We start from the raw sequence: 22,071 nt of genomic DNA on the forward strand, positions 1-22,071 counted from the left end.
AGGCCCCGGGGCGGGACGGGCGCCCGCCGCCTGCGTGCAGGGGGCCCTCCCGGCCGCCAGGGGTCGCGCTGCAGGCGCCGGGCGGGCGCGGCGGGGTCACGGCCGGGGTGGGGGTGTGGGGGGGCCACGGAGAAAGCGGGGCGCGCGGACGAGCCCGGCGCGGCGCCCCGGCCGCCTGTCCCTCCGCCCGCCGCCCGGCGGGAGCGTGCTGAGCCGGGCGCCATGTCCGGGGCCGGGTAGCCCGCCGCCCGCCTCCGAGCCGCCCGCCCGCGGGCCGGGGGCCGGGGAGCCGCGGGCCGGCAGGTAGGGCCGGGCGGGCGGCGGGCGGGGAGGGGGCGCGGGCGGGGCCGCCGGGCCCCCGCGGCGCAGCTGGTTCCGCTTCCTCCGCCGCGGGGAAGTGAAAGCGCGGGGAGTCCGCCGGGCAGGGGAGGGCGCGCAGGTGTGCGGCGGACGGAGGGCGCCCCCCGGCCCGCGGCCCCCCCTCCCCCCGCCCGGTCCGCTGCCGCGGCTCCCCGGCCGCGGCCGGCCGCGTGTGGCCGAGCTGGACGGGGGGCGGGGGCCCGGGGGGAGGGGCGCGCCCGGGGTCCTGGCCCCGGGTGGGGGCAGGGGGAGGCGGAGGAGGACTGCGCGGCTCCCGCGCCCGCGGCTGCGCTGCCGGCCCGGCGGTCCCCCCGCCGCACGCCCCGGGGCCGACTTCCGCCCGCGCAGCTTCCCCTCCCGGGTTTCGGGAAGTCCCCTCCCTTCCCCTCCCGAGCGCCCCATGCCTCCGGTCCTGTGCTGCAACCACCCACCGAGCTGCTCCCCAGCTTTGCGCCCGCGGGCTCTGGGGACCCCCGGGGCCCCCGCTCTCGGGGTGGGCCATGGCGGCAGGTGAGAACACAGTTAGTGGAGGCCCGTGGGCCGCCCGGCTCCCTCCCTGCGCTCCGCGGACCGGGGCAGATGGCCGGACTGCCTCCCACGGCGGCTCCGATCGGACCTAACTTCAGGATCCTGGAGGTGGGAGGGCGCTGGGCTTTTTGTCGGGTTAGTGGACAGGGTAGGAAGAAGGACACTTGAGTCTGGTGAAAAGACACGAAAACTTGGGTTTTGTGGGCCTTCCTGGAAACCCGAGGGGTCCTCCTGAAAGCCTAGAGGTGCGCTCTTTAAGAACCTTAGCTGGACCGTGAGGTTCTGATGATGTCATCAGTAGAGTGGGAAGGTCAGAAACCCTTCAAACAGACTGTCAGGTTGGCATGATGTCATTGCAGGCCATTATAGAACAGAGTGTGGTCCCCGCAGTCGGGAGTGAGGACGGGTGGGGCCTCTAAAGGGGATGCAGGAGCGGTATGAGGTCAGAGCCGAGGTCAGCTGTGGGCGCCGGAGTGGAGCTGGGCTTGCTTGGGAGAGGGCTAGTGCCGCCCTGCGGGAGGGTCCCGGTCTCTTTAATTGCCTGGTGACGTCACAGGCGTGAGAGCTCAGGGTTGGCGGACCACCACCGACCCTACCCTCCCTTGGAAGGACTGGGGAAAGGAGGGAGCAGAGGGGGGCCCCTTGGTTGCCTCCCTCGCTCCTTCATCTCTGCCCCACTTGTCCGTTCCAGATGCAGTGAGTGAGGGGGGGGCCATGGCGGAGGAGCGGCCCCCCCGGCTGGTGGATTACTTCGTGATAGCTGGGCTTGCAGGGAACGGAGCACCCATCCCCGAGGAGACGTGGGTTCCCGAACCCAGTGGGACCCTGCGTCCTCCCCGGCCGGCCGAGCCCATCACAGACGTGGCAGTCATTGCTAGGGCGCTGGGCGAGGAGGTGCCCCAGGGCTACACGTGCATCCAGGCTTCCGCCGGGGGCCACCCCTTGGAACTCAGTGCTGGGCTCCTGGGTGGAACTCAGCCTGTCATCTGCTACCGCCGGGGCCGTGACAAGCCCCCCCTGGTTGAGCTGGGGTGTGTGCCCCTCCTGCGTGGGCACCGCGGGGAGGCAGGGAGAGGTGGGGGCTGGGGCGAGGGTGGGAAGAAAGCAGGCTAGAGGCAGGGAGCGGGGGAGGTGGACGCAGCTAGCCCTCACCTGGAGTTGGTTGGTGGCCTAGTGTGGCCGGTTGCTAGCGTGGGATCTTGGGCCAGGTGTGGAGCCTCTCTGTAGAATGGGGGAAAGAACACCTCCCCACAGGGTGGTTGGGAAGATCGAATGAGGCCATCTGTATGTGGGGCTTGGCACAGAGTCCGCAAATGGAAACTTTTCCTCTTGGCGTTTATGAATGAGCATGAGAGCCAGGGAGGCTTGACAGGGTGTTACCGGTGAAGGAGTGGAGCCTAGGACAGAAGCGGAGGCGCAGGGTTCTGGAGGGCAGAGTGCAGCTCCAAGTGGGCCCTGGTGCCCGGTTTGACAAGGCTGCGGGTGCAAGCCTGGTGGGTAGGACTAGTTGCAGATCTGGCAGGACTGGGGTCTTCCTCCTCTGCCCTGAGCCCTTGACATCTGTGCCTGCTCTCCGTGTCCAGGGTCCTGTACGAGGGGAAGGAACGACCCAAGCCTGGCTTCCAAGTGCTGGACACGACACCCTACAGCCACTCGGCCAACCTGGCCCCTCCAGGCCCTGGGCACCCCCGCACCTACCTCACTTACCGGCGGGCGGCAGAGGGGGCAGGGCTGCACGCCCTGGGCATCACCGACCTCTGCCTGGTGCTGCCCAGCAAGGGCGAGGGCACGCCACATACGTACTGCCGCCTGCCCCGCAACCTCAACCCTGGCATGGTGAGCAGGGCCCCGGGCTAGGAGCGGAGGCCCGTGCGGCGGGGAGGGCCGGGCACGGGGCGCAGAGGGCATCCTAGCACCAGGGCCTCTGATGCCCAGGGTGGGCCCAGAGGGGTGACTCTAGTCTTGAGGGACCAGGATTATTGGGAGGTTTTCCTTTGAAGATTTTTATTTATTTGAGAGGAAGAGGGAAAGCGAGTGAGGGGAGGAGCAGAGGGAGAGGGACAGAAAGAATCTTCAGCAGGCTCCACGCCCAGCACGGAGCCCGACATGGGCTCGATCTCACGACCCTGAGATCACGACCTGAGCCGAAATCAAGAGTCAGATGCTCAACTGACTGAGCCACCCAGGTGCCCCGGGATTATTGGGAGTTTTAAAGCAAAGACCACTGGGATGCCGACGTAGGCTTAGTCAACTGAGTGCCTGACTCTCGATCTCAGGGTCGTGAGTTCCAGCCCTGCATTTGGGGACTCCACACTGGGCACGGAGCCTACTTAAAAAAAAGACAAAAGACCATTACGGGGTGATGGAGAAAATGGAGCCTAGCCATCTTTGTTAGCTATGTGTCTGTCTCTTGTCATTTCTGGGACAGTGGGGTCCAGCGGTGCACCTGTGCTACAAGGTGGGCCTGGCTAAGGCCAACACGCTGGTGTACGAGGCAGGTGAGTCGCCGCCCTGTTCCTCCAAGTCCTTGGTCCTTCATGTCCCCCGTCCTGGTGCCTCTTGGCTGGTACCATCGGTGTGCCCAGAGCCCACTTCCCCTTTGCCAGTCGGCCCTTGTCTGGCATCCCCTGGATCCTTTCCCTGGAGTCTGATCGACCCTCCTTCTTTTGGTGCCCCCCACTCTGCTGGGGGTGCAGAGCTGCTCGGCCGCTACCCAGAGGAGGACAATGAGGCGTTCCCACTGCCTGAGTCCGTGCCCGTCTTCTGCCTGCCCATGGGAGCCACTGTTGAGTGCTGGCCCGCCCAGACCAAGTACCCCGTGCCCGTCTTTTCCACCTTTGTGCTCACGGGTGCAGCTGGTGACAAGGTGGGTGTGTGGGGTGCGCTGAGGGGTCCGGGCTACACCAAGCCCGCCTGACGGCCTCTCTGCCCCCTGCCAGGTGTATGGTGCTGCCCTGCAGTTCTACGAGGCATTCCCAAGGGCCAGGCTGTCAGAGCGGCAAGCACGGGCCCTGGGCCTCTTGAGTGCTGTGGAGCGGGGTCGGGCGCTGGGGGGCCGGGCTGTGCGCAGCCGGCGTGCCATTGCAGTGCTGTCGCGCTGGCCGGCCTTCCCTGCCTTCCGGGCCTTCCTCACGTTCCTCTACCGCTACTCCGTCTCAGGCCCCCACCGCCTGCCCTTGGAAGCGTGAGCATGGCCGCCCAGACACTGGGAAGGGGCGATGAGGGAGTGGGGGGGGAGGCCAGGAGAGATGGGAGAGGTTAGGGTGGCGCTCAGGCCGGGTGTGCAAAGGAGTGGGGACGGGCTTGTACAGTCTGTGGACTGGGGGGAGCGGGGCCTGAAATCCGGTTTATGCTTGCTAAGGGGCAGGACTAGGCCCTGAGCTCAGGGAGGCATGAGTGGACAGGTGAAGGAGGAGGGCGAAGGACAGGTGGGACAGGGACGGGTGGACTGGGGGTCTGCCTCTGACCGGTAACCCTCTCTTCCCCAGGCACATCTCCCACTTCATTCACAACGTCCCCTTCCCTTCCCCACAGAGACCCCGCATCCTGGTGCAGGTGAGAGCTGCGGCCCAGCATGGGGCTGGCCGGGAGGAGGGAGCTGGCAGGGGCCAGCCTCCCTCATTCTGACCTGCGGCTCTCCTGCCTCCCAGATGTCTCCCTATGACAACCTGCTCCTGTGCCAGCCTGTGTCCTCACCCCTGCCCCTCAGGTATGTGTCCAGGTGGGGGGGCCGTGACGGGCAAAGACCTGGTAGGTGCCAGGCAGGTGGGCACGGCTGTCGAGGTTGGCGCACACCGGGCTGGCGGCATGTGTCAGGGGAGGGGTCTCCAGGGCATCCCGTGACCCTTCGCCCCTGGCACTCCGGCAGCGGTGCCAGCTTCCTGCAGCTGCTGCAGAGCCTAGGCCCCGAGCTGGCCGTCACGCTGCTGCTGGCTGTGCTCACAGAGCACAAGGTCCTCGTGCACTCGCTGAGGCCGGACCTGCTCACCAGCGTCTGTGAGGCCCTCGTCTCTGTGAGTGCCGCCCTGCCCAGCCCTCCCTCTCCAGAAGGTTCGCGCGGGTGCCTCCATGCCTGCCCAGACTCTACTTCCTTTTCCTTCCTCGGGGTGGGGGTGGAGGTCCCTCGGCCTTCTCCTGGGGCGCAGCCTACGTGCAGCTTGGAGGCAGGCGCGGTTCTCCGGACCCCACCTGCAGCAGCTTCCGTCAGCAGGCACCTCCTCCCTGGGCAGTGTCCCCTCTCCCTGCCGCACCCCGTCTCCTGCCGCAGCCCTGCTCACTGGCTCTCACTCCCCGCCGCTACAGATGATCTTCCCGCTGCACTGGCAGTGCCCCTACATCCCGCTCTGCCCGCTGGTGCTGGCGGATGTGTTGAGCGCCCCCGTGCCTTTCATCGTGGGCATCCACTCCAGCTACTTCGATCTGCACGACCCGCCGGCCGACGTCATCTGCGTGGATCTGGACACCAACACGCTCTTCCAGTAAGGGGGCCGGGCCTCCCTCAGGGCTGCTGTGCGCAGTGACATCTGCTCACCGAACCTTCTGCGAGCAGCAGGGGAGGCTGGCAGGAGCCCCACCGCCCTTTCTTCCCTCTGCGTGTCTCATAGGACCGAGGACAAGAAGTCCCTCTCCCCTCGGACCCTGCCCCGCAGACCCTACAAGGTTCTGCTAGCCACCCTCACAGACTTGTACCAGCAGCTGGATCAGAGTGAGAGCCCCCGCAGGGGTGGGGCTGGGAAGTGGCGCGGACCCTCGGCCTCCAGCTGGGGGGCCCGTGGAGAGCTAGACCTCCCTCGAGGAGGTCCGAGGTGTGAGGATTTCGTTTCCACGAGAGCGTGGGCACGCCGCGTTGACGTTCCGGTGGTGTGCGCAGGGGTGGGGCGGACGTGTCCCTGCAGAGGCTTGAAACTGTTCCTGCTGGGAATCTTTCAGTCGGTACTGGCGCCAGTGTGTGGGGAGCAGGGTTGAGGCCGGCGCTGACCGCGGCTGCCCTGTCCCCAGCGTACACCGGGCCCGAGGAGGAGGCGTCCCTGGAGTTCCTGCTGACAGACTACGAGGCGGTGTGCGGCCGACGGGCCCGGCTGGAGCGTGAGGTCCAGGGAGCCTTTCTCCGCTTCATGGCCTGCCTGCTCAAGGGTTACCGGGACTTCCTGCGTCCGCTCACCCAGGCCCCCTCAGAGGGGGCTCGAGATGTCGACAACCTCTTCTTCTTGCAGGGTAGGGAGGGCCCGTCTCTGGGTGGGCGGCTGGGAGGGATGGGGCACCACTCCTTTGCCTGTTCCCTCCCTCGGCAGAGGTGTTTATAGGCACCAGCATTGGCCCTGCCCTGTGGGGCCCAGGGCTTGGGGTGATCCGCCCCATGAGCCAAGCTGTCCCCGGGGCCCTATCCTCGGGGACCTCTGGTCTGAGGACAGAAGGGAGGGCCCCACGGGCCTGGTGCTGAGCACCCACCGCCGTCCTGCCAGAGGGGCCCAACGGCCTGCTGACCCCCCCCCCCACCCCCCGCCCCGCACCCCCAGGCTTCCTCAAATCTCGGGAGCGCTCCAGCCACAAGCTGTACTGCCAGCTGCTGCGCACGCAGATGTTCTCGCAGTTCATCGAGGAGTGCTCCTTCGGCTCCGCTCGGCACGCCGCCCTCGAGTTCTTCGACTCTTGCGTGGACAAGGTAGTGGGCGCGGTCCCCGCTCCGCGGCACTTTCCCTGCTACAACCGCTCCGCCCCTCGCCTGTGCAGGGAGCACCGCCCCGCAGCTGCCGTGCACACAGCCCCTCGGCAGTGGCTGGCTTCCGTGCATACCGCTCCCCTGCTTCTCACTCGGTCCCCAGCTGTAGCTCCAGGGCCTCAGGGAGCTCCGGCCCACGTGCGCCTCCTGCTGCGGTGCCTTCCGGGGAGATGGCGTCTCCTGGATGCCCGGAGGTGGTGCCCGCTGTGCCCGCTGTCTTGATGCCCACCCTCTTCCCGTCATGCTGCAGGTCCACCCGGAGCAGGAGAAGCCTGAGCCCACCCCCTTGGTGGAGCTGGAGGAGCTGTCGGGCAGTGAGCTCACCGTCTTTATCACACCCCCCGAGGAGCCTCCCGCGCCAGAGGGCAGTGAATCCACCCCCCAGTACTGGTGAGACCCCTTGTTCCCGGGCCCCTGCGGCTGGCTGAGCCTTGACTGCTCCTAATAGTGCCTCTTTCTGCCCCTCCAGCTACGATGGGTTCCCAGAGCTGCGGGCTGAGCTGTTTGAGTCCCCGCGGGAGCAGCCCGGCGCGCTGCCTGTGCCAGGCCCGTCCCGTAGTGCCCCCAGCAGCCCTGCCCCTCGCCGCACCAAACAGGTGACTGGGACGTGGGCCCCACAGAGGCATCTGACTCAGGCCGTTTCTTTTCTGTGCAGCGGGTACGATCGTACCTACCTGATTGTCGGCACATTTCAGTGTGCCTGGCCCATAAAACACAGCTGTTGGCACTGTCGTCGTCATCGTCACCCTCATCTCCCGAGCCCTCCGGGAAGCCGGGGGCTCGGTGCCTCTTCCAGGGCACCTGTCGGTGCTAGGTATCTCTGCCTGGGGCTCTCGGGCTGAGCCCTGTGTGCAGTACCCTCCTGCCTCCGCAGAGCGTGGACCCTTCCTCGGGGCGGGCGCTGCTCCCCCCACACCACTTTGAGACCCCGCCTCGGCCTGGCATTGTCCTCACCCAGGTGTGCCCTGCCCCATCCAGGAGACGAAGGTCGCCCAGCGGATGGCACAGAAGTCGGCAGCGGTGCCCGAGCTGTGGGCTCGGTGCCTGCTGGGGCACTGCTACGGGCTGTGGTTCCTATGTCTGCCCGCCTATGTGCGGTCGGCACCCTCCCGCGTGCAGGCGCTGCACACAGCCTACCACGTGCTGCGCCAGATGGAGAGCCGCAAGGTGGTGCTGCCCGATGAGGTGGGCGTCCGTGCCCAGCCCCAGGGGGGCCTGTGCAGCTGTGGGGGCGGGGAGGAGGCTGGTGGGGAGCTGGGCAGGTGCTCATAACATTCACCGAATGTGTTCCGGGGACAGCGGTGGAGACTGGAGGGTGTGGGTCAGCGGGGAGGGCAGGGGGCTGTGCTCTGGGGTGCCCCAGGAGCTGCCCTGGACCGGTGAAGTCTGCAGGAACTGGGGGAGGCGGAGACCTGGGGGCTGGGGTGGGGAGCGGGCCCCTCACCCTGTGCCTCTCCGGGCCCAGGTGTGTTACCGGGTGCTGATGCAGCTGTGCTCCCACTACGGGCAGCCCGTGCTGTCTGTGCGGGTCATGCTGGAGATGAGGCGGGCGGGCATCGTGCCCAACACCATCACTTACGGCTATTACAACAAGGTACCGGATCTGGTTGGGGTGGGACGGCAGCCAGTGCCAGGTGTGCGAATGGGGAGGATGCCGCTCCCTGACGCCCCCCTGGAGACTGGCCCTGGACGATGCGACCAGGCCCTGTAGCCACTGTCAGTCACTGTGCCTTAGTGCCCACACAGCGTTTCCTCCCACTTGGCGGCTTACTCACTCGCCGTAGCCCTGACAAGGAGGACTGCTCCCTCCCAGTGGTAGCCTTGGTGTTAGCCAGCGTGCCAGGCGCTGTTCCGGGCACAGCACACGTTTCCTGTCGTTTCATCTTTTCCGCAGCCCCCCTCCCCCATCTTACAGGGGAGGCAGTGAGGTTGCAGAGAGCTGCTGCCTTGTCCGGGGTCCCACACGGAGGAAATGAGGGAGTCAGGGCATGAACAGAGGCATAGCGATGTTTTTTGCGTTCAGGCCCTTAACCACAATACTAAACTGGTTTTTACGTGACGAAGATGATGACCAAAACAGTTTAAAAAGATTTCTTCAAAGCCATATGCTTGACAAGAAGCAGATCTGGATACAAAGTATCTACACGGCTTCTGGTTCCCTCCAGATCCCTCATCCTAACTAACCCTCGCGTGGGCTCTGGCTCCTGGCCGGGCCCTCAGCAGGACGTCTGCAGGGGAAGGGGGCCCCTGGGTCCCCGGTGCTCCTGGAACAGGCAGCGGCCATCAGGCTGGAGGCAGGGCGTGGAAGTAGGCCATCCTGATGGGCACTGTGCTTGGCAGGCCGTGCTGGAAAGCAAGTGGCTGTCTGGTACACCAGGTGGGCGCCTGCGCTGGGCCAAGCTCCGGAACGTTGTCTTGGGGGCCGCTCAGTTCCGCCAGCCCTTGAGAGAACGGCGGCGGCAGGCGGCCGCGCAAGAGGCGAGCGGCGCCCAGACAGGTGCGTCGGGACTGTGACGGGCTTGGGGCTGAGCAGCCAGGCTGGCGGGGGGGGGGGGGGGGGGGGGCCACGGAGAGCTGGGGCTGGCCTCGTGGTCGGCATCGGGAGTTCGGGGACGGCATCGGGAGTTCGGGGACGGGGATGCTGCAGTCGGCTGGTAACAAAGCAGGGCCTGGGAGGAACCCCACAAGGAGCCCTGTTTCGGACTGGGGCCGGGTTTCTTCCCGCGGCCTTCAGCCGCCTCCTGGTCTGTCACAGAGCCCCGTCTGGACCGTCCCTCCCCTACCCGCCCACTTCAGCGCCAGACTACTTGGGCTGGTCGAAGCTTTCGGGACCCAGCTTCACCCACGGGGCGCCTGGTGAAAAGCGGCAGTCTGGGGAGCGCCCGCGGGGCACAGCCCACGGTGGAGGCTGGCGTGGCCCACAGTGAGTGTCCGCTTGACCCATCCTCCCCAGTCGGCTTTCCTCACTGCTTGGCAGGGAGAGAGGAGGATAGAGCCAGGCTGGAAGGGCCCTCTGGGGGGAGGGTGTGCTGCGGAAGCTGGGGGACCTTGCTGGGCACGCTGTCGTGGGGGTAATGGTGCCTATAGGAGCCTGTGTGGCCTGGGGCTGTGTTTCCCTGGCTCCTGGAGGACGGGCTAGGCTCTGTCTTCTCTGATTCTTCTTTGCCCTGCAGTGATAGAGGCCCTGGGGGTGCTGGAGCCCCGGGGGTCCCCTGTGCCCTGGCGCGATGGAAGCCTCTCAGACCTGAGCCTGACCGGCGAGGAGCCGGCACCTGGAGGCAGCCCAGAGGACTCGGGCTCAGCCCTGAGTGCCCAGTCCACTGAAACCCTGGAGGGGCCGAGCGCGCGGGCGCCCAAGCCTGGTGGGCGTCAGGAAGAGGCCAGCACCCCCAGACGAGGGCTGGGCGCCCGCCTGCAACAACTACTCACTCCTTCCCGCCGCTCCCCTGCCTCTCGTGCTCCCCCACCCGAGCTGCCCCCTGACCTGCCTCCCCCCGCCCGCCGCAGCCCGATGGACAGCCTCCTGCGCCCCCGGGAGCGTCCTGGGTCCACTGCCTCCGAGGTAGCCAGCGAGGGGATGGTCTTGATGCGTTAGCACCAGGAGGCCTGGGGAGGGGCTGGTGACAAGGAGAGAGCCCAGAGAAGGCCCGCGGGGCTGGCTGACCGCCCTTTCTCCTGTGATGGCAGAGCTCAGCCTCTCTGGGCAGTGAGTGGGACCTCTCAGAGTCTTCCGTCAGCAGCCTGAGCCTCCGCCATTCCTCAGAGCGCCTCAGCGACACCCCTGGATCCCTGCAGCCACCTTCCCTGGAAGTGAGGAGAACCCCTCCCACACAGCTGTGCTTGAACGGGCACGTGCAGGCCCCCCGCCCCTCCCCTCTGTCAGAGGCAGGGGCTGGGCGAGGTGGAAGGAGCCTGGGCTCCTGAGCCTGGGGGGGTCTTCTCGCCTGCAGATCCTGCTGTCCAGCTGCTCCTTGTGCCGTGCCTGCGACTCGCTGGTGTATGATGAGGAGATCATGGCTGGCTGGGCACCTGATGACTCCAACCTCAACACAGTCTGCCCCTTCTGCGCCTGCCCCTTTGTGCCCCTGCTCAGTGTCCAGACCCTTGATTCCCGACCCAGGTGCCCAAAGCAGGGCAAGTGCTGCGGGTGGGACAGGGAGGCAGAGATTCAAGCGCTGACCCCCGCTATCCCCCTACAGTGCCCCCAGCCCCAAGCCTGCCCCTGCTGGTGCCAGTAACAGCAAAGACGCTCCCATCCCTGGGGGCCCAGGCCCTGTGCTCAGTGACCGCAGGCTCTGCCTTGCCCTGGATGAGCCCCAGCTCTGCAACGGGCATATGGGGGTAAGGGCTGGGCCAAAGGGGCACAAGGAATGGGTGTCTGTGTGTGTTGTCCAGTGGTGGGGGGGGTGTGACGGGCATGGAGGGAACGGGGCATCTCGGAAGCTGCTGGACGTAGTGGCTCGGTGGGAAGCAGGTATCTGAGGATGGGGCCGTCCTCCCTCTTTGTGCCTGACAGGCTGCCTCCCGCCGGGTCGAGGGTGGGGCCTGGGCGTACCTGAGCCCCCTGGTGCTGCGTAAGGAGCTGGAGTCGCTGGTGGAAAATGAGGGCAGCGAGGTGCTGGCATTGCCTGAGCTGCCTGCTGCCCACCCCATCATCTTCTGGAACCTTCTGTGGTATTTCCAGCGGCTGCGCCTGCCCAGTATTCTGCCATGCCTGGTGCTGGCCTCCTGTGATGGGCCCCCGCCCCCCCAGGTCAGTGCCCTCCTGTGGCCCCCTGCTTGCTGGGTGTTCCCCACCTCACCTCTGGGCCTCTCAGGTCCCGTAGAGCGAGCACAGGCCTTGGAGTCAGTTGCACCTGGTCTGTCTAACCCCTGGCCTTTTCACTTCACGAGCCTCCATTGACTTGTCTGTAAAGTGCCCTGAGTGCCCGGCCCCCGGGGCTGTCCGACGCCTGTGTAGTGCCCGGCACCTGCCGCGGTAACTGCTCGACGTCTCGTGTTCCAGCGTTTATTGAGCGCCTTCAGGTTCCCAGCAGTTTTTAGGCTTGGGGACGCCGCAGATCACAGAACGAAGCGCGTGCTCTCAGAGAGCTTGCACTCTCATGCGGGACGAGGGTCCCTTTCCCTCTCCCTTTCGGCTGTATCCCACAACATCCCTCTGTCTCTCGGAGCGTCCCCGGTCCATTTCTAGCCCTCCGCCTGCTGGTCCGTGAGTCTGCCTCCTTTGTCTTGGCTCCCAGCAGGCCCCAGCTCCTTGGCTGACGCCAGATCCAGCATCTGTGCAGGTGCGGCTGCTGTGGGACGTCCTGACCCCCGATCCCGGTAGCTGCCCGCCGCTCTACGTGCTCTGGAGGGTCCACAGTGAGTCTGGTGTTTGGCCTAGGCTGGGAAGGGGTGGGTCCCTTGCCCAGAGGGCTCAGGAATCCTGGCTGCCTTCCTGTCTTTCACCCAGGCCAGATCCCGCAACGGGTGGTATGGCCAGGCCCCATACCCGCGCCCCTCAGCCTGGAGCTCCTGGAGGCGGTGTTGCGCCACGTGGGTCTCAACGAGGTGCACAAGGCGGTCGGGCTCCTACTGGAGACTCTAGGGCCGCCTCCCACTGGTCTGCACTTGCAGAGGTATGGTGCTCCCATCCGGGAGGTCCCTGGCCTGTCCCAGACTCCGCACCCCCCTTCTCTCACTCGTACCCTCTGCCTCCACTCCAGGGGCATCTACCGTGAGATCTTATTCCTGACAATGGCTGCTCTGGGCAAGGACCACGTGGACATAGGTAAGGGAGCAGGCAGGGGGCTGAGGAGTTTGAGTATCTGGGGCCAGGTGTCGGGGGTTAGAATTGTAATCTGTTGACCTACCTCCCCCTCTTCCCCAGTGGCCTTCGACAAGAAGTACAAGTCCGCCTTTAACAAGCTGGCCAGCAGCATGGGCAAGGAGGAGCTGAGGCAGCGACGGGCACAGATGCCCACCCCAAAGGCCATTGATTGCCGGAAATGTTTTGGAGCACCTCTGGAATGCTAGGGACCCTTCAGCTTTCCTCTCCAGCCTGGGGTGGGGAGGTGAGGGAGAACGGATTCTGGACATACCCTGCTTTCCTACTCCTTTCATAGAGGAGTTGGGAATGGGCTGGGAAGCTGGCCCAGCCGCAGGCTCCGAATGTGGGCCACAAGAAGAGGGACCCACTGTTAACAAAAGTCACAGTCCCCCTATTTCCAGCCTGCCCAGTATGCTCGCGCTGATGCTGTACGAGGCCTGGCGGGAGTTGGCACAGCTCTGTTCCTCCCCCAGATGATACCAGGAACTCACCTCCAGGGTGCCCACAGATCTGCACTGCCCTGGTCATTTTCTAAGTTTTTGTTTTAAAAAACAACCGGAAAGATACAGAGCTACTGAGTCTTTGCCCTGAGTGGGAGGGAGGGATGTCATTCCCCGCCAGGGATGGTCCTTCTTCCCTGGCGCTGCTGCAGTAGCCAGAGCGCTTCGTCGTTATCTTTCTACCTTAGTGTTTGTATTTCAAGTTATTTATTTTGGAGCCATAGCCCCCTTGCTTAGGAGGTTCCCGGGGATGATGAGAAAGAGAAGGGAAACGGGGCACCACGGTTCAGCGGTTTGTAGCTCCTGGAAAGTCAGGAGGGAGCTGGAGGAGCCCCGTCCAGCCCTAATCCTTCCCATCTACTCCACCGTGGGGAATGCCTCACCCACCCAGGGCCCTGACTGCGCGGTAAGGATTGTTCCTTGCGAAGTTTTGTTGGATGTAAATATAGTAAAAGCTGCTTCTGTCTTTTTCCTTCTGCCTCCTGTTCCCTGGGTCTGGAATAATGGCAGGGGAGACTGCTCTTTCCCCTGGCTGCACATCCTCCTTTCCACCTTTCCATCCCTTGCAGCCTTGGGCACGCCCTGCTTTCCCTGACCAGGTCTGGTACTGGTCCCTTGGGGCTCAGGGAGTTCTCGGAGCAGGAGAGGGGTGAATCCGGTGCTGGTTATGGTGGTGCCAGTCTGTGTGGCACTTCCGGCCCTCCCACACAATCACCCCCTTGTCCCTCATTTGTACCCCACACAAAGGCTCCATTCTCTGGGGGCCTTGAGCTCATCTCTGCCTTCTTTCCTCTCCCCTAGCTTTCGCCTCCCGGCTTCTCCAGTATGTCCACGGAGAGGACAGCCCTCTCCCTAGTAGTTGGTGTTGGCAGCTGTCATGCATCCTGGGAGCCCTGGCGGCCATCCTAGGTCCCCTGCGTTGCTCTAAGGCAGTACTCTTCCAACCAGGCTTTCAGCCTGGGGACAGGACCAGGAAGACAGGCGCAAGGGTTAAGGAGCTCACTGAATGTGGGCAACAGGGAGACAGGCCCACTCGGAATTCTCCCTTTCCTGCACAGGAAGCAACTAACAGAGCTGCAAAACCAATCACCAAAGGGAATGAGCCAACAAGACAAATGCCTTCGGGAGGAGGGCAGGAGTGTCAGTGTGGAGGGAATAACTCACATGAGGCTTTGGTGCAAATTCCCGGGGGGTGGAGAACAGTGGATGAAGAGAGAAGTAGTACTGAATTCTCGAAATGTCAAGCCAAGGACCGACCCTTCCCTGTCCTGTGCCCTACAAGAGTTGCACGGGGGGGGGGGGGGGGGGGGCTGGGGCTTAGGAGATGCCCTGTCCTGCCTGGGACTAGGAGGTGCTTTCTTCAGAGGGGAGATTCTCACATCAGCCCAGGTTCTGATTGGACCTCAGTCCCCAGAATCAACCTGTCCCCGTATCTGCAAGGGAGAGGTTGCCTCCCTGCCATCACGAGTGTTTCAGAGTGTAGTGTGCCCAGCAGAATGCTGAACTGTCTGGAATTGCAGAGAGAATTTTAGGGCTCAGTTCCCACTTTAACAGCTCATCCAATTTAATGGTCTAGAGTGCCCCTCGACTCAGACATCCTTGCCTCCAGCGTGTACTTCTCACCTTTGGGCATCCTTGTAGAGACCTGCAGTCAGATGGACAGGACTACAGAGTTCTTTAACCACAGGAATATCTGGAAATTCCAACAGCAAAGTACTCACTAGGGCATCTGACATCTCTGTCCTGTGGCCTAGGGAGCTGGATGAGGGAGGACATGCCTCATCCTGGCCCAGTTTCTCTTCCCAGGCTTCAGAGTGTAGACAGGCTTGGGTACGACAAAATTTTAATTAAAGCTTGTCTCTGCCACTTACTAATTTTATTATATCAGCCAAATTACTTAACTCCTGTGCCTCAGTTTTTCCTTGTTTGCGAATTGAGGAGGTGGTTTACCAAGATTAATTATTCAATCCATATCGAGTGCTAAGCACACTCCGTAAATGCTAGCTTCAAAAAGAAAACGAACAAGTAGGTAGTCTGCAGAGGGGAATGGTCAGGTCCACTACAACAGTGGCCTCACACTTGTCTTCCCTGGAGTTTGATCACTCCAGACTGAAAGTCCCCTCCACGGTCTGACTTTAATTCTGTTGAAAGGTATTTTCTCAGGCGTTACTAATATCTTCGTCAGGCTGGCATCTTCAACCACCATGCTTCCAGTTCTCTCAGCCCTTGAAGAATGGCTGTCAGACAGCAGAGAATGCGTCAACGGGAAAATGGGCAAAGCAGCAGGTTAGGGAAAGAGGGCAGCGATTTTCTGTCACAATTACTGCACTATGCCCAGCATGTAGAGGGACACCTGGTAACGCGATGGACCTTCCATCTTGGGTGTTAAATAACTGAGTCAGGGAAAGCATTAAAATGAGGGGTGCCTGGGTGGCTCAGTGGGTTGGGCATCTACTTTGGCTCAGGTCACGATCCTGGAGTCCTGGGGTCGAGCCCCGCCTCGGGCTCCCTGCTCAGCGGGGAGTCTGCTTCTCCCTCTGCCTCTTACCCCACTCATGCTCTCGAGCTCTCTCTCTCAAATAAATAAATAAATAAATAAAATCTTAAAAAAAAGAAATTATTAAAATGAGAAATAATTTTCAGTGCAGCGCAAGGCAGGTACAAGTAGAATACCAACGGAAGCCGAATTTAGAACTAAGAAAGTGAAATGGTTAGAAAAGCGAGGAAAACTCTCATAATCGTTACTCTTAACGCTGAGTGCTTACTGTGTCGGTGGCACTGTCCCGAACATTTTAAATGTACTATTTTATAATCCTCACAATTCCCCTATATGAGCTGGGCACTCTTCTCCAACATTCCCATTTTACAGAGAGGGAGACTGGGACACGGAGAATACAGGCTAAGTAACTTGCACCCAAATCCTACAACTGGTAAGAGGTAGAGCCAAGATCCAAACCCAAGCAGGCTGACTCGAGAGACCATGTTCTTGACGTGGACACTGTGCAAGAACGAGACAAGGCTTTTCCCCATTTACGATGACGTTGGGGCCGGCCCATGTGTGTGCTCAGGTGCACCTGTCCTCACGTGGCCCCCACCACCCGCCGCACCGCACTGCACCCCACCACTTCTAAACGATTTGAAGAACACACTGTCGTGCTTCTGGAGCCGGTGATTTCTGGGTTCAAAGCCCCGTCTTCTCACTAATGCGCTGTCTGACCTTTGCAAGTTACTGAACGTCTCTGAGCCTGCCTTTTGATCTAGCTGGGTTCGGATTTCAGCCGTGCCACCGATCGTGGGCAACTCTGGGCGCGTCGTGAGGTCGGTACCACGCGGGTGACAGTGTCCACCGTTAGCGCCGGCCCCTCCCTAACACGCCGGCTCTGCGGGACCCGGTCCCCGCTGTCCCGGCGCCGCCGCTGGGCTCGGCCGCTCCCCGCACCGCGCGCCCCGCCAGACCCCCACGGCCCCCCGCACCAGCGCCGCCGCCCGGGCCGGGCCGGGCAGCCACAGGGCCGCGCGGGGCCCCACGCAGACCAGGAAGCCCGAGGCCTGCGGCGGACGCGGGCAGGCCACGCCCCGCACAGACCGCGAGGCCCGAGCGCCTACGGCCACTGCCATCATCAAATTCCGGGATTCTGTCGCGATGAACCACCACCCAACGCAGAGCCCAGTGCCGCTCGCCAGTCTCCATCTTTGGAGTCGGAAGAATGAGAGCTGGCCGAGGGGGAATCCCGGTTTGGGGCTACTGGGGTACGGCGGCTGCCTGGGGACCAAAACGTCTCTAAGGTAAAGTTGCAGCCTGAAGCGATTTTTTGACCCCCGACACTTAATGGGCTGCTGAAGACCCGGATGTGTCTGGGACTGGCCGAGGTACCCATTAACGCGCCCCCGCTAGACCATCCCCCTCCTCCGCTTAGGATTGGGCATTATGTACGCCAATCATCACTTCTCCCTCCACTCACTCTTCAAGGGTGGGGTGTAGTCCCGGCATCCCGTCTCCTATTGGTGTGGCCGAGAAGAAGAGGGCGGGGAGGCCGGCTGAGGTCGCCCAATGGGCGTCGTGGCGTGTGGGGAAGGCGGAGCCGAGGCGCTTGGCAGCTGCCCAATCAGCGTCCTTGTTTGTGTGGTGCCGCCGCCGGTGCAGCCGCCGCCGCCGCCGCCGCTGCCCCCCGTCTGTACCGCAGTGTCTGCTCCGCCCGCCCGCCCCGGTCCGGCCCGCCCCCCTCCCCCACCCCCGACCCCGGTCTCGTCGGCGGGGCCCGGAACCCACTGTGCCGTCGCCTCCCTTTTTCGACGCCTCCGCCGCCGCCTGAGGAGGCGAGCTCGCCGGGAGTTACACCGCCACCGCCAGGTGAGGAGCTTTGGCCTAGGCCCGCCTGGCCGCCCGCCCGCCCGGGGGCGGCGAGCAGCGAGGACGGGAGGGAGCGGGGAGGAGGCAGCGGTGGCGGAGGTGGGGGAAGGGAAAGGTGGAGGGCGGGGGAGGGGAAGCGCCCGCGAGCCGACGCCCGCCCGCGCGCCCCCGCCTCGCGTCCCCCTCCCCCGCCCGGCCCCGCGCGCCCCCGCCTCGCGCTCCCCTCACCTCGTCCCCTCCCCCGCCCCGCGCGCGCGCTCCCCGGCCTTTCCCTTCGGCCTCGCGCGCCCCCCGCCTCGCGTCCCTCCGTTCCTTCTGCTTTTACTCTTTTTCCCCTCCCGCGCGCCCCGTTTCCCCCGCCATCCCCGCTTCCACTCCCTGCCTCCCGCCCGCCATGCTCCCCTCCGCTCCTCTCTAGCGCCCCCCCAACTCTCTCCGCCCCCGGGGGTGCCCTCGGGGGTGTGGGGGCCGCTCCCCGCGCGCAGTCCGGTGTCCGCCCGCCGCCGGGACCCGCGGGGGGTCCTTCGGGTGAAGGGAGCGCGGGGGAATTCTCTTTATTTAGGGGAAGGGATTGGGAGCGCAGAACCGTGCCCCTTTATTCCGTCGCCCTCCCGTCGGAGAAGGGAATGGTCTCCGCCCGGGTGGGTGGGTGCTCCTCTTCCGGAGCGACCTTAGAGCCCCTTTCCTCGGCGAGGTTTCTGGGGCGCTTTCGATGTGTCTCCCAGTTCAGTGCCCGGGGGTCGACGGAGCTAGGACTGGCCCTTCCCGGACCGGAGCGGGACTTAGAGTACTTTCTGCCTCTCTGCTCGCAGTGACGCCGAGGAGCTAGCCACTCCTGTGGGTGCCGTTCGCCGGCCCGGGACAGCTCTCCCCCCCTCGTAAAGGCGTGCTCGCCTCTTCGGACTCTTCCCCAGCAGACGCGCGATGTTAGCTCCTAGGGCTGGCGCGGAGGTGGAGGTGGAGGCATTGGTGGTGGGTGGGTGGCATGTGCCTGTTGGCCGAGCTAGCCGTTGGCCTTTTCTTCTACTGTCATCCGGAGAGTCAGGTAGCCTGCAGAGAACGAGTTTTCTCGTTTCCGATAAATGATTATTTGGAGGGCTTTTGTGTGCTTGTGAGAAAGCTGGGAGACGCTTACTATGTTTCAGTAAAGGAAAAGAGCAGTGCTTTCAGGCCGGGCTGCGACAGAGATTTGGACTAGCAGCAGCTGGAGTAAAGGCAGGTCTCACGGATCCATGTTGAAGAGCTGATGCTTTTGAGTTTTTGAAACATTTTTATTTATGAAAATTCAGTTTTTGGATAGATAGTGCGTGCATGTGACTCAAAGTGAAATCTTCCCTCTCACTTCTCCAGGCGTCTAGCCCCACTCCCCATTCACGGTTTTCTGGTGGTTTTCTGGCAGCAGCGTGCCTGTGCGTTGGAGATTAAGCAAAGTTTTGCTTTTTCTCTGATGCACTGACCTAAACTCTTAAGTCTGACTCATGTTTTTGGTGTCAGAGTGATCTTGGCGGAGTACTGTTCTAGAGCAACATTTGTATCTGTACTTGATTGGGAGGGGGCTGCTTCTGCAGCGTCCGAAGGTGGGGCTCGGGAAGGCCAGCATCTGTTGGAAATGGTGCTGCTTTTTCGTAACTGATATCTGGTCTGTGTTTGGGGATGGGCTGGGTCAAGGATAGTCTTTCCTTGGGCTTTTTAAGCAGGTAGGTTGTGTGAATAATGAGTTACTAGGAGTACTGATCTGGTAGTGCTGTCTTCCGTTTTTAGAGGAATACAGTTTTTTAGTCCAGGGGCAGTTGTAGTCATCGTGGTAAGGAATGAAGCAGATAAATATCAATCGGTAGGAATCAGAAGGCCAGACCTGTAGGCTGAGTGGCCCAGTTTGAGAAGAGGTGAGGCTTATGGACTCTTGTCCTGCTTATTCCTTACTTGAGAACACTTGGATGAAGTGAGAGGAATTTGTCGCTGACAGCAGCATCCATCTTTATGACACTGTGGTTTGCCTCCCCTGACTGTGTGTGATGTCTGTTAACTTCCTGTTTAGAGGCAGTCCGAAAAGGGTCTGAATAGAGGCTGCACTCAAATACTTGTCTAGGAGCAGTGTTGACCAGGTTCCCTGATTCAGCCCTTCAAGTCTAAGTTCTGGCAGTAATTTTTACTGCTGTGTTTAGGATAAGGCCACAGGTGTGGAGGGAAGATGTGAAAAATTTTTTCTGAACCTCACAGTCTTAAAGTGTATTCAAAGCCTGTGTGCTGCCCTCCTTTCTCTCTTTCTCGGACAAATGTTTCCGATCCCCCCCCCATACTTTTTTTTTTTTTTTCTTTTTTCTTTTTCTTTTTTCCCCCTTTCCCAGGCTGGGTCTGGCCAGACCTTCAGGTTGAATTTTGGTTCCAGAACAGCAGAATGGGGGTGGGAGGAGGGTGCCAGTGTGTGAGTAATAGTATCCTGATAGAATGCTGGGACCTCTGGATTCATCCTAGCTTTAAGCAGTGTGTTGTATGTAAACCAGGCCTCTTGCTTCAATTGACTGTTCCTTCCTTCCTTACCTTCCCCACCCACCATGTGTAAGGGAACAGCAGTTGTGCTGTCCTGGTTCCTAGACTGGAGTATATTCCATGTCAGCCAACTCATTGGGATAAGCGTGTTGACATCCAGGAGCCCCTCTGTACTCAGAATACTTGTGTTGTTTGATTGATTAAAACAACTGCTAGAGAAAGTGTAATATTTGAGCCTCAACTAGGACCAAGGAGTTTTCTTTTCTAGATCTTTTACAGTACGTAAAGCCGTGCATCATTACGTATCAAGGCACAATAGCCAAGCATTTTCCGAAGCAGTTTAGAGGGGAGGGGAAAAAAAAGACACACCCAGATTGACTATAAATTTAGCTCTGGTGTAAAGCTGTCCATTTCTTGCTCAGGAAAAGATTCGACCTATCAGATAATGCCACACAAAGTTGCAGTTCCCCTGCATTGGCTAAGCTTGGGAAAAGGTATATAAGGAAGTTCATTTTTTTGTTGAAAAGGTGTGCCTTTTAGGGGGAAACCTTCTATTAGCTGTATTGTTTGGTTTATCCTCAGAATTCCTGTGACACTTTCTGTAGGTAGTGGTTGGGGATCTTGGTGGCTCCAGAGTCCGTGAAACAGAGAGACTCCTGTATTTGTGTAGTAATGATGAAAACATGGAAGAATAGATCTGATTTGAAATGATTTCTTTTCATGTTCCACGTTTTACTCTCATGGATACTTGAAATATTCCCATGTAGTTTTGAGTTCATTCAGTAGGAAAGGAGTGAATCAGGGTCATTAAAGAGCTAAGCCTGTCTGCTTCTTAAATGGTGTGTCTCTCAAAATCCTCTAATCTTTGTCATTGCCTTAAATTGCCACTAACTGGCAAGAAGCTATCAGGAGTTTTGGGTTATAGTACCAAAAGCAACAGATGAATAAGAACACATATTTTGTTACTTTTGAGGTATGAAACTGGTCAAATCCCAGACCTCAGAGTAACTGTAGAAACTTCTTTGACAACATATAAACTTTTAATTGTTATTAATACTAACCAGTAAAGTATTAACAAAAATGACAATATCTCCACATTCCTGAGCCATTCTCTTTTTGCTTTTAACATCTGAATGGTATACATTTCTGAAATAATTCAGGTTACCATTACTTGAACCTGAAAGTCATGCTTTAAGCCTCCTGATCAAAGCTTTCTTAATCTTGTCTCATTTTGGGGGAAGGTGGAATTTTCAGTCACCCAAAATATAGGCTGGAATGTCAGTTGAATTTAGATTAGACATCAGAATTAATAAATTCCCATTATAGTTGTGAAGGATTAGAACTATTAAACAGAGAGTTAGTGAGTCTCTTACCTAGAAAATATTTGTGGAGTTAGCTTTTTGAGAGTATTTAAATTCAGACTTCCTGGGACGGAGGTTGTAGAGCTAAGAAGTAGCAAATTGGAATTGCTACACCAGTAGAATAGAGGTGTAGAGAATGTAGAAATCCTGGGTCAAATCCTAGTTTTGCCATTTATTAGCTATATGATTTTGGATAAGGCTTCTAATTTTTTCCCCCTATCCCACCCACCCTCCAAAGGCTCCTAATTTTTAAATTATCATTTCTCTCAAAGTAAAAGTCTGTTCTTACAGTGGCCTGTAGGGTCTTGCATGATCTGCGGTTCCCCACCCCTTCTCTGTTGGTCTCTGTCATCCTTCTTCTTGCTCACTCCATTCCAGCCACCTTGACTTGGTACTTAAATACATCAGTCACGCTCTTTATCCTAGGACCTTTGCGCTGGCTGTTCCCTCTAGTGGGAAATAGCTAGTTTTTCCCACAGAGATAATACGAACGACTAATTTCCTTACCTTCAAGTCTTTGCTTAAATATGTCACCTTTTCAGCGAGATCTCTTAAAATTGTACCTTCAACGCCCACCTCTCACTCCTTATTTTTCCATGCTGTATTTTCTTTTTTTACAGTCCTTATAACTTTATAACATGTTTGTTACATTTATTGCTTTTTTTTTTTTTTAAAGATTTTATTTATTTATTCGACAGAGATAGAGACAGAGCGAGAGAGGGAACACAAGCAGGGGGAGTGGGAGAGGAAGAAGCAGGCTCATAGCGGAGGAGCCTGATGTGGGGCTCGATCCCAGAACGCCGGGATCACGCCCTGAGCCGAAGGCAGACGCCCAACCGCTGTGCCACCCAGGCGCCCCTCATTTATTGCTTTTTTAATTTAAATTAAATTAACCAACATATCATTAGTTTCAGATGTAGAGTTTGATAGGAGTTTCATATAGCACCCAGTGC

At 60.2% G+C, this 22,071-nt stretch overlaps 2 protein-coding genes across 9 annotated transcripts in view; both read left to right on the forward strand.

Moving 5' to 3' along the window:
- Positions 1-176: 176 nt before the first annotated feature.
- DENND4B (DENN domain containing 4B) lies at positions 177-13,388 on the forward strand. Of its 8 annotated transcripts, none has more exons than XM_048225389.2 (28): positions 177-303; positions 1,580-1,919; positions 2,472-2,724; positions 3,317-3,386; positions 3,585-3,754; positions 3,828-4,072; positions 4,377-4,443; positions 4,539-4,597; positions 4,757-4,901; positions 5,191-5,366; positions 5,493-5,593; positions 5,887-6,102; positions 6,405-6,550; positions 6,858-6,997; positions 7,056-7,203; positions 7,586-7,792; positions 8,073-8,201; positions 8,948-9,104; positions 9,363-9,530; positions 9,781-10,169; positions 10,295-10,417; positions 10,558-10,727; positions 10,807-10,948; positions 11,124-11,360; positions 11,848-11,968; positions 12,060-12,225; positions 12,313-12,377; positions 12,477-13,388. In XM_048225389.2, exons 2-28 carry the CDS (start codon positions 1,603-1,605, stop codon positions 12,620-12,622), a joined length of 4,473 nt encoding a protein of 1,490 aa, XP_048081346.1. In that variant the 5' UTR covers positions 177-303; positions 1,580-1,602; the 3' UTR covers positions 12,623-13,388. The 8 variants fall into 8 exon arrangements, with proteins under 8 accessions (XP_048081346.1, XP_026341140.2, XP_044235024.2 ...); XM_026485355.4 differs by lacking the exon at positions 177-303 and adding an exon at positions 641-996; XM_044379089.3 differs by lacking the exon at positions 177-303 and adding an exon at positions 641-870.
- Positions 13,389-17,027: 3,639 nt separating this feature from the next.
- GATAD2B (GATA zinc finger domain containing 2B) overlaps positions 17,028-22,071 on the forward strand; it is an 87,879-nt gene continuing 82,835 nt past the window's right edge. Inside the window, exon 1 of the mRNA XM_026485357.4 lies at positions 17,028-17,267. The gene's annotated coding sequence lies outside the window, so the exon portion shown is untranslated. The remainder of the gene's footprint in view (positions 17,268-22,071) is intronic.

Source organism: Ursus arctos, unplaced genomic scaffold (assembly GCF_023065955.2).
Source record: "Ursus arctos isolate Adak ecotype North America unplaced genomic scaffold, UrsArc2.0 scaffold_2, whole genome shotgun sequence".
NCBI lineage: Eukaryota > Metazoa > Chordata > Mammalia > Carnivora > Ursidae > Ursus > Ursus arctos.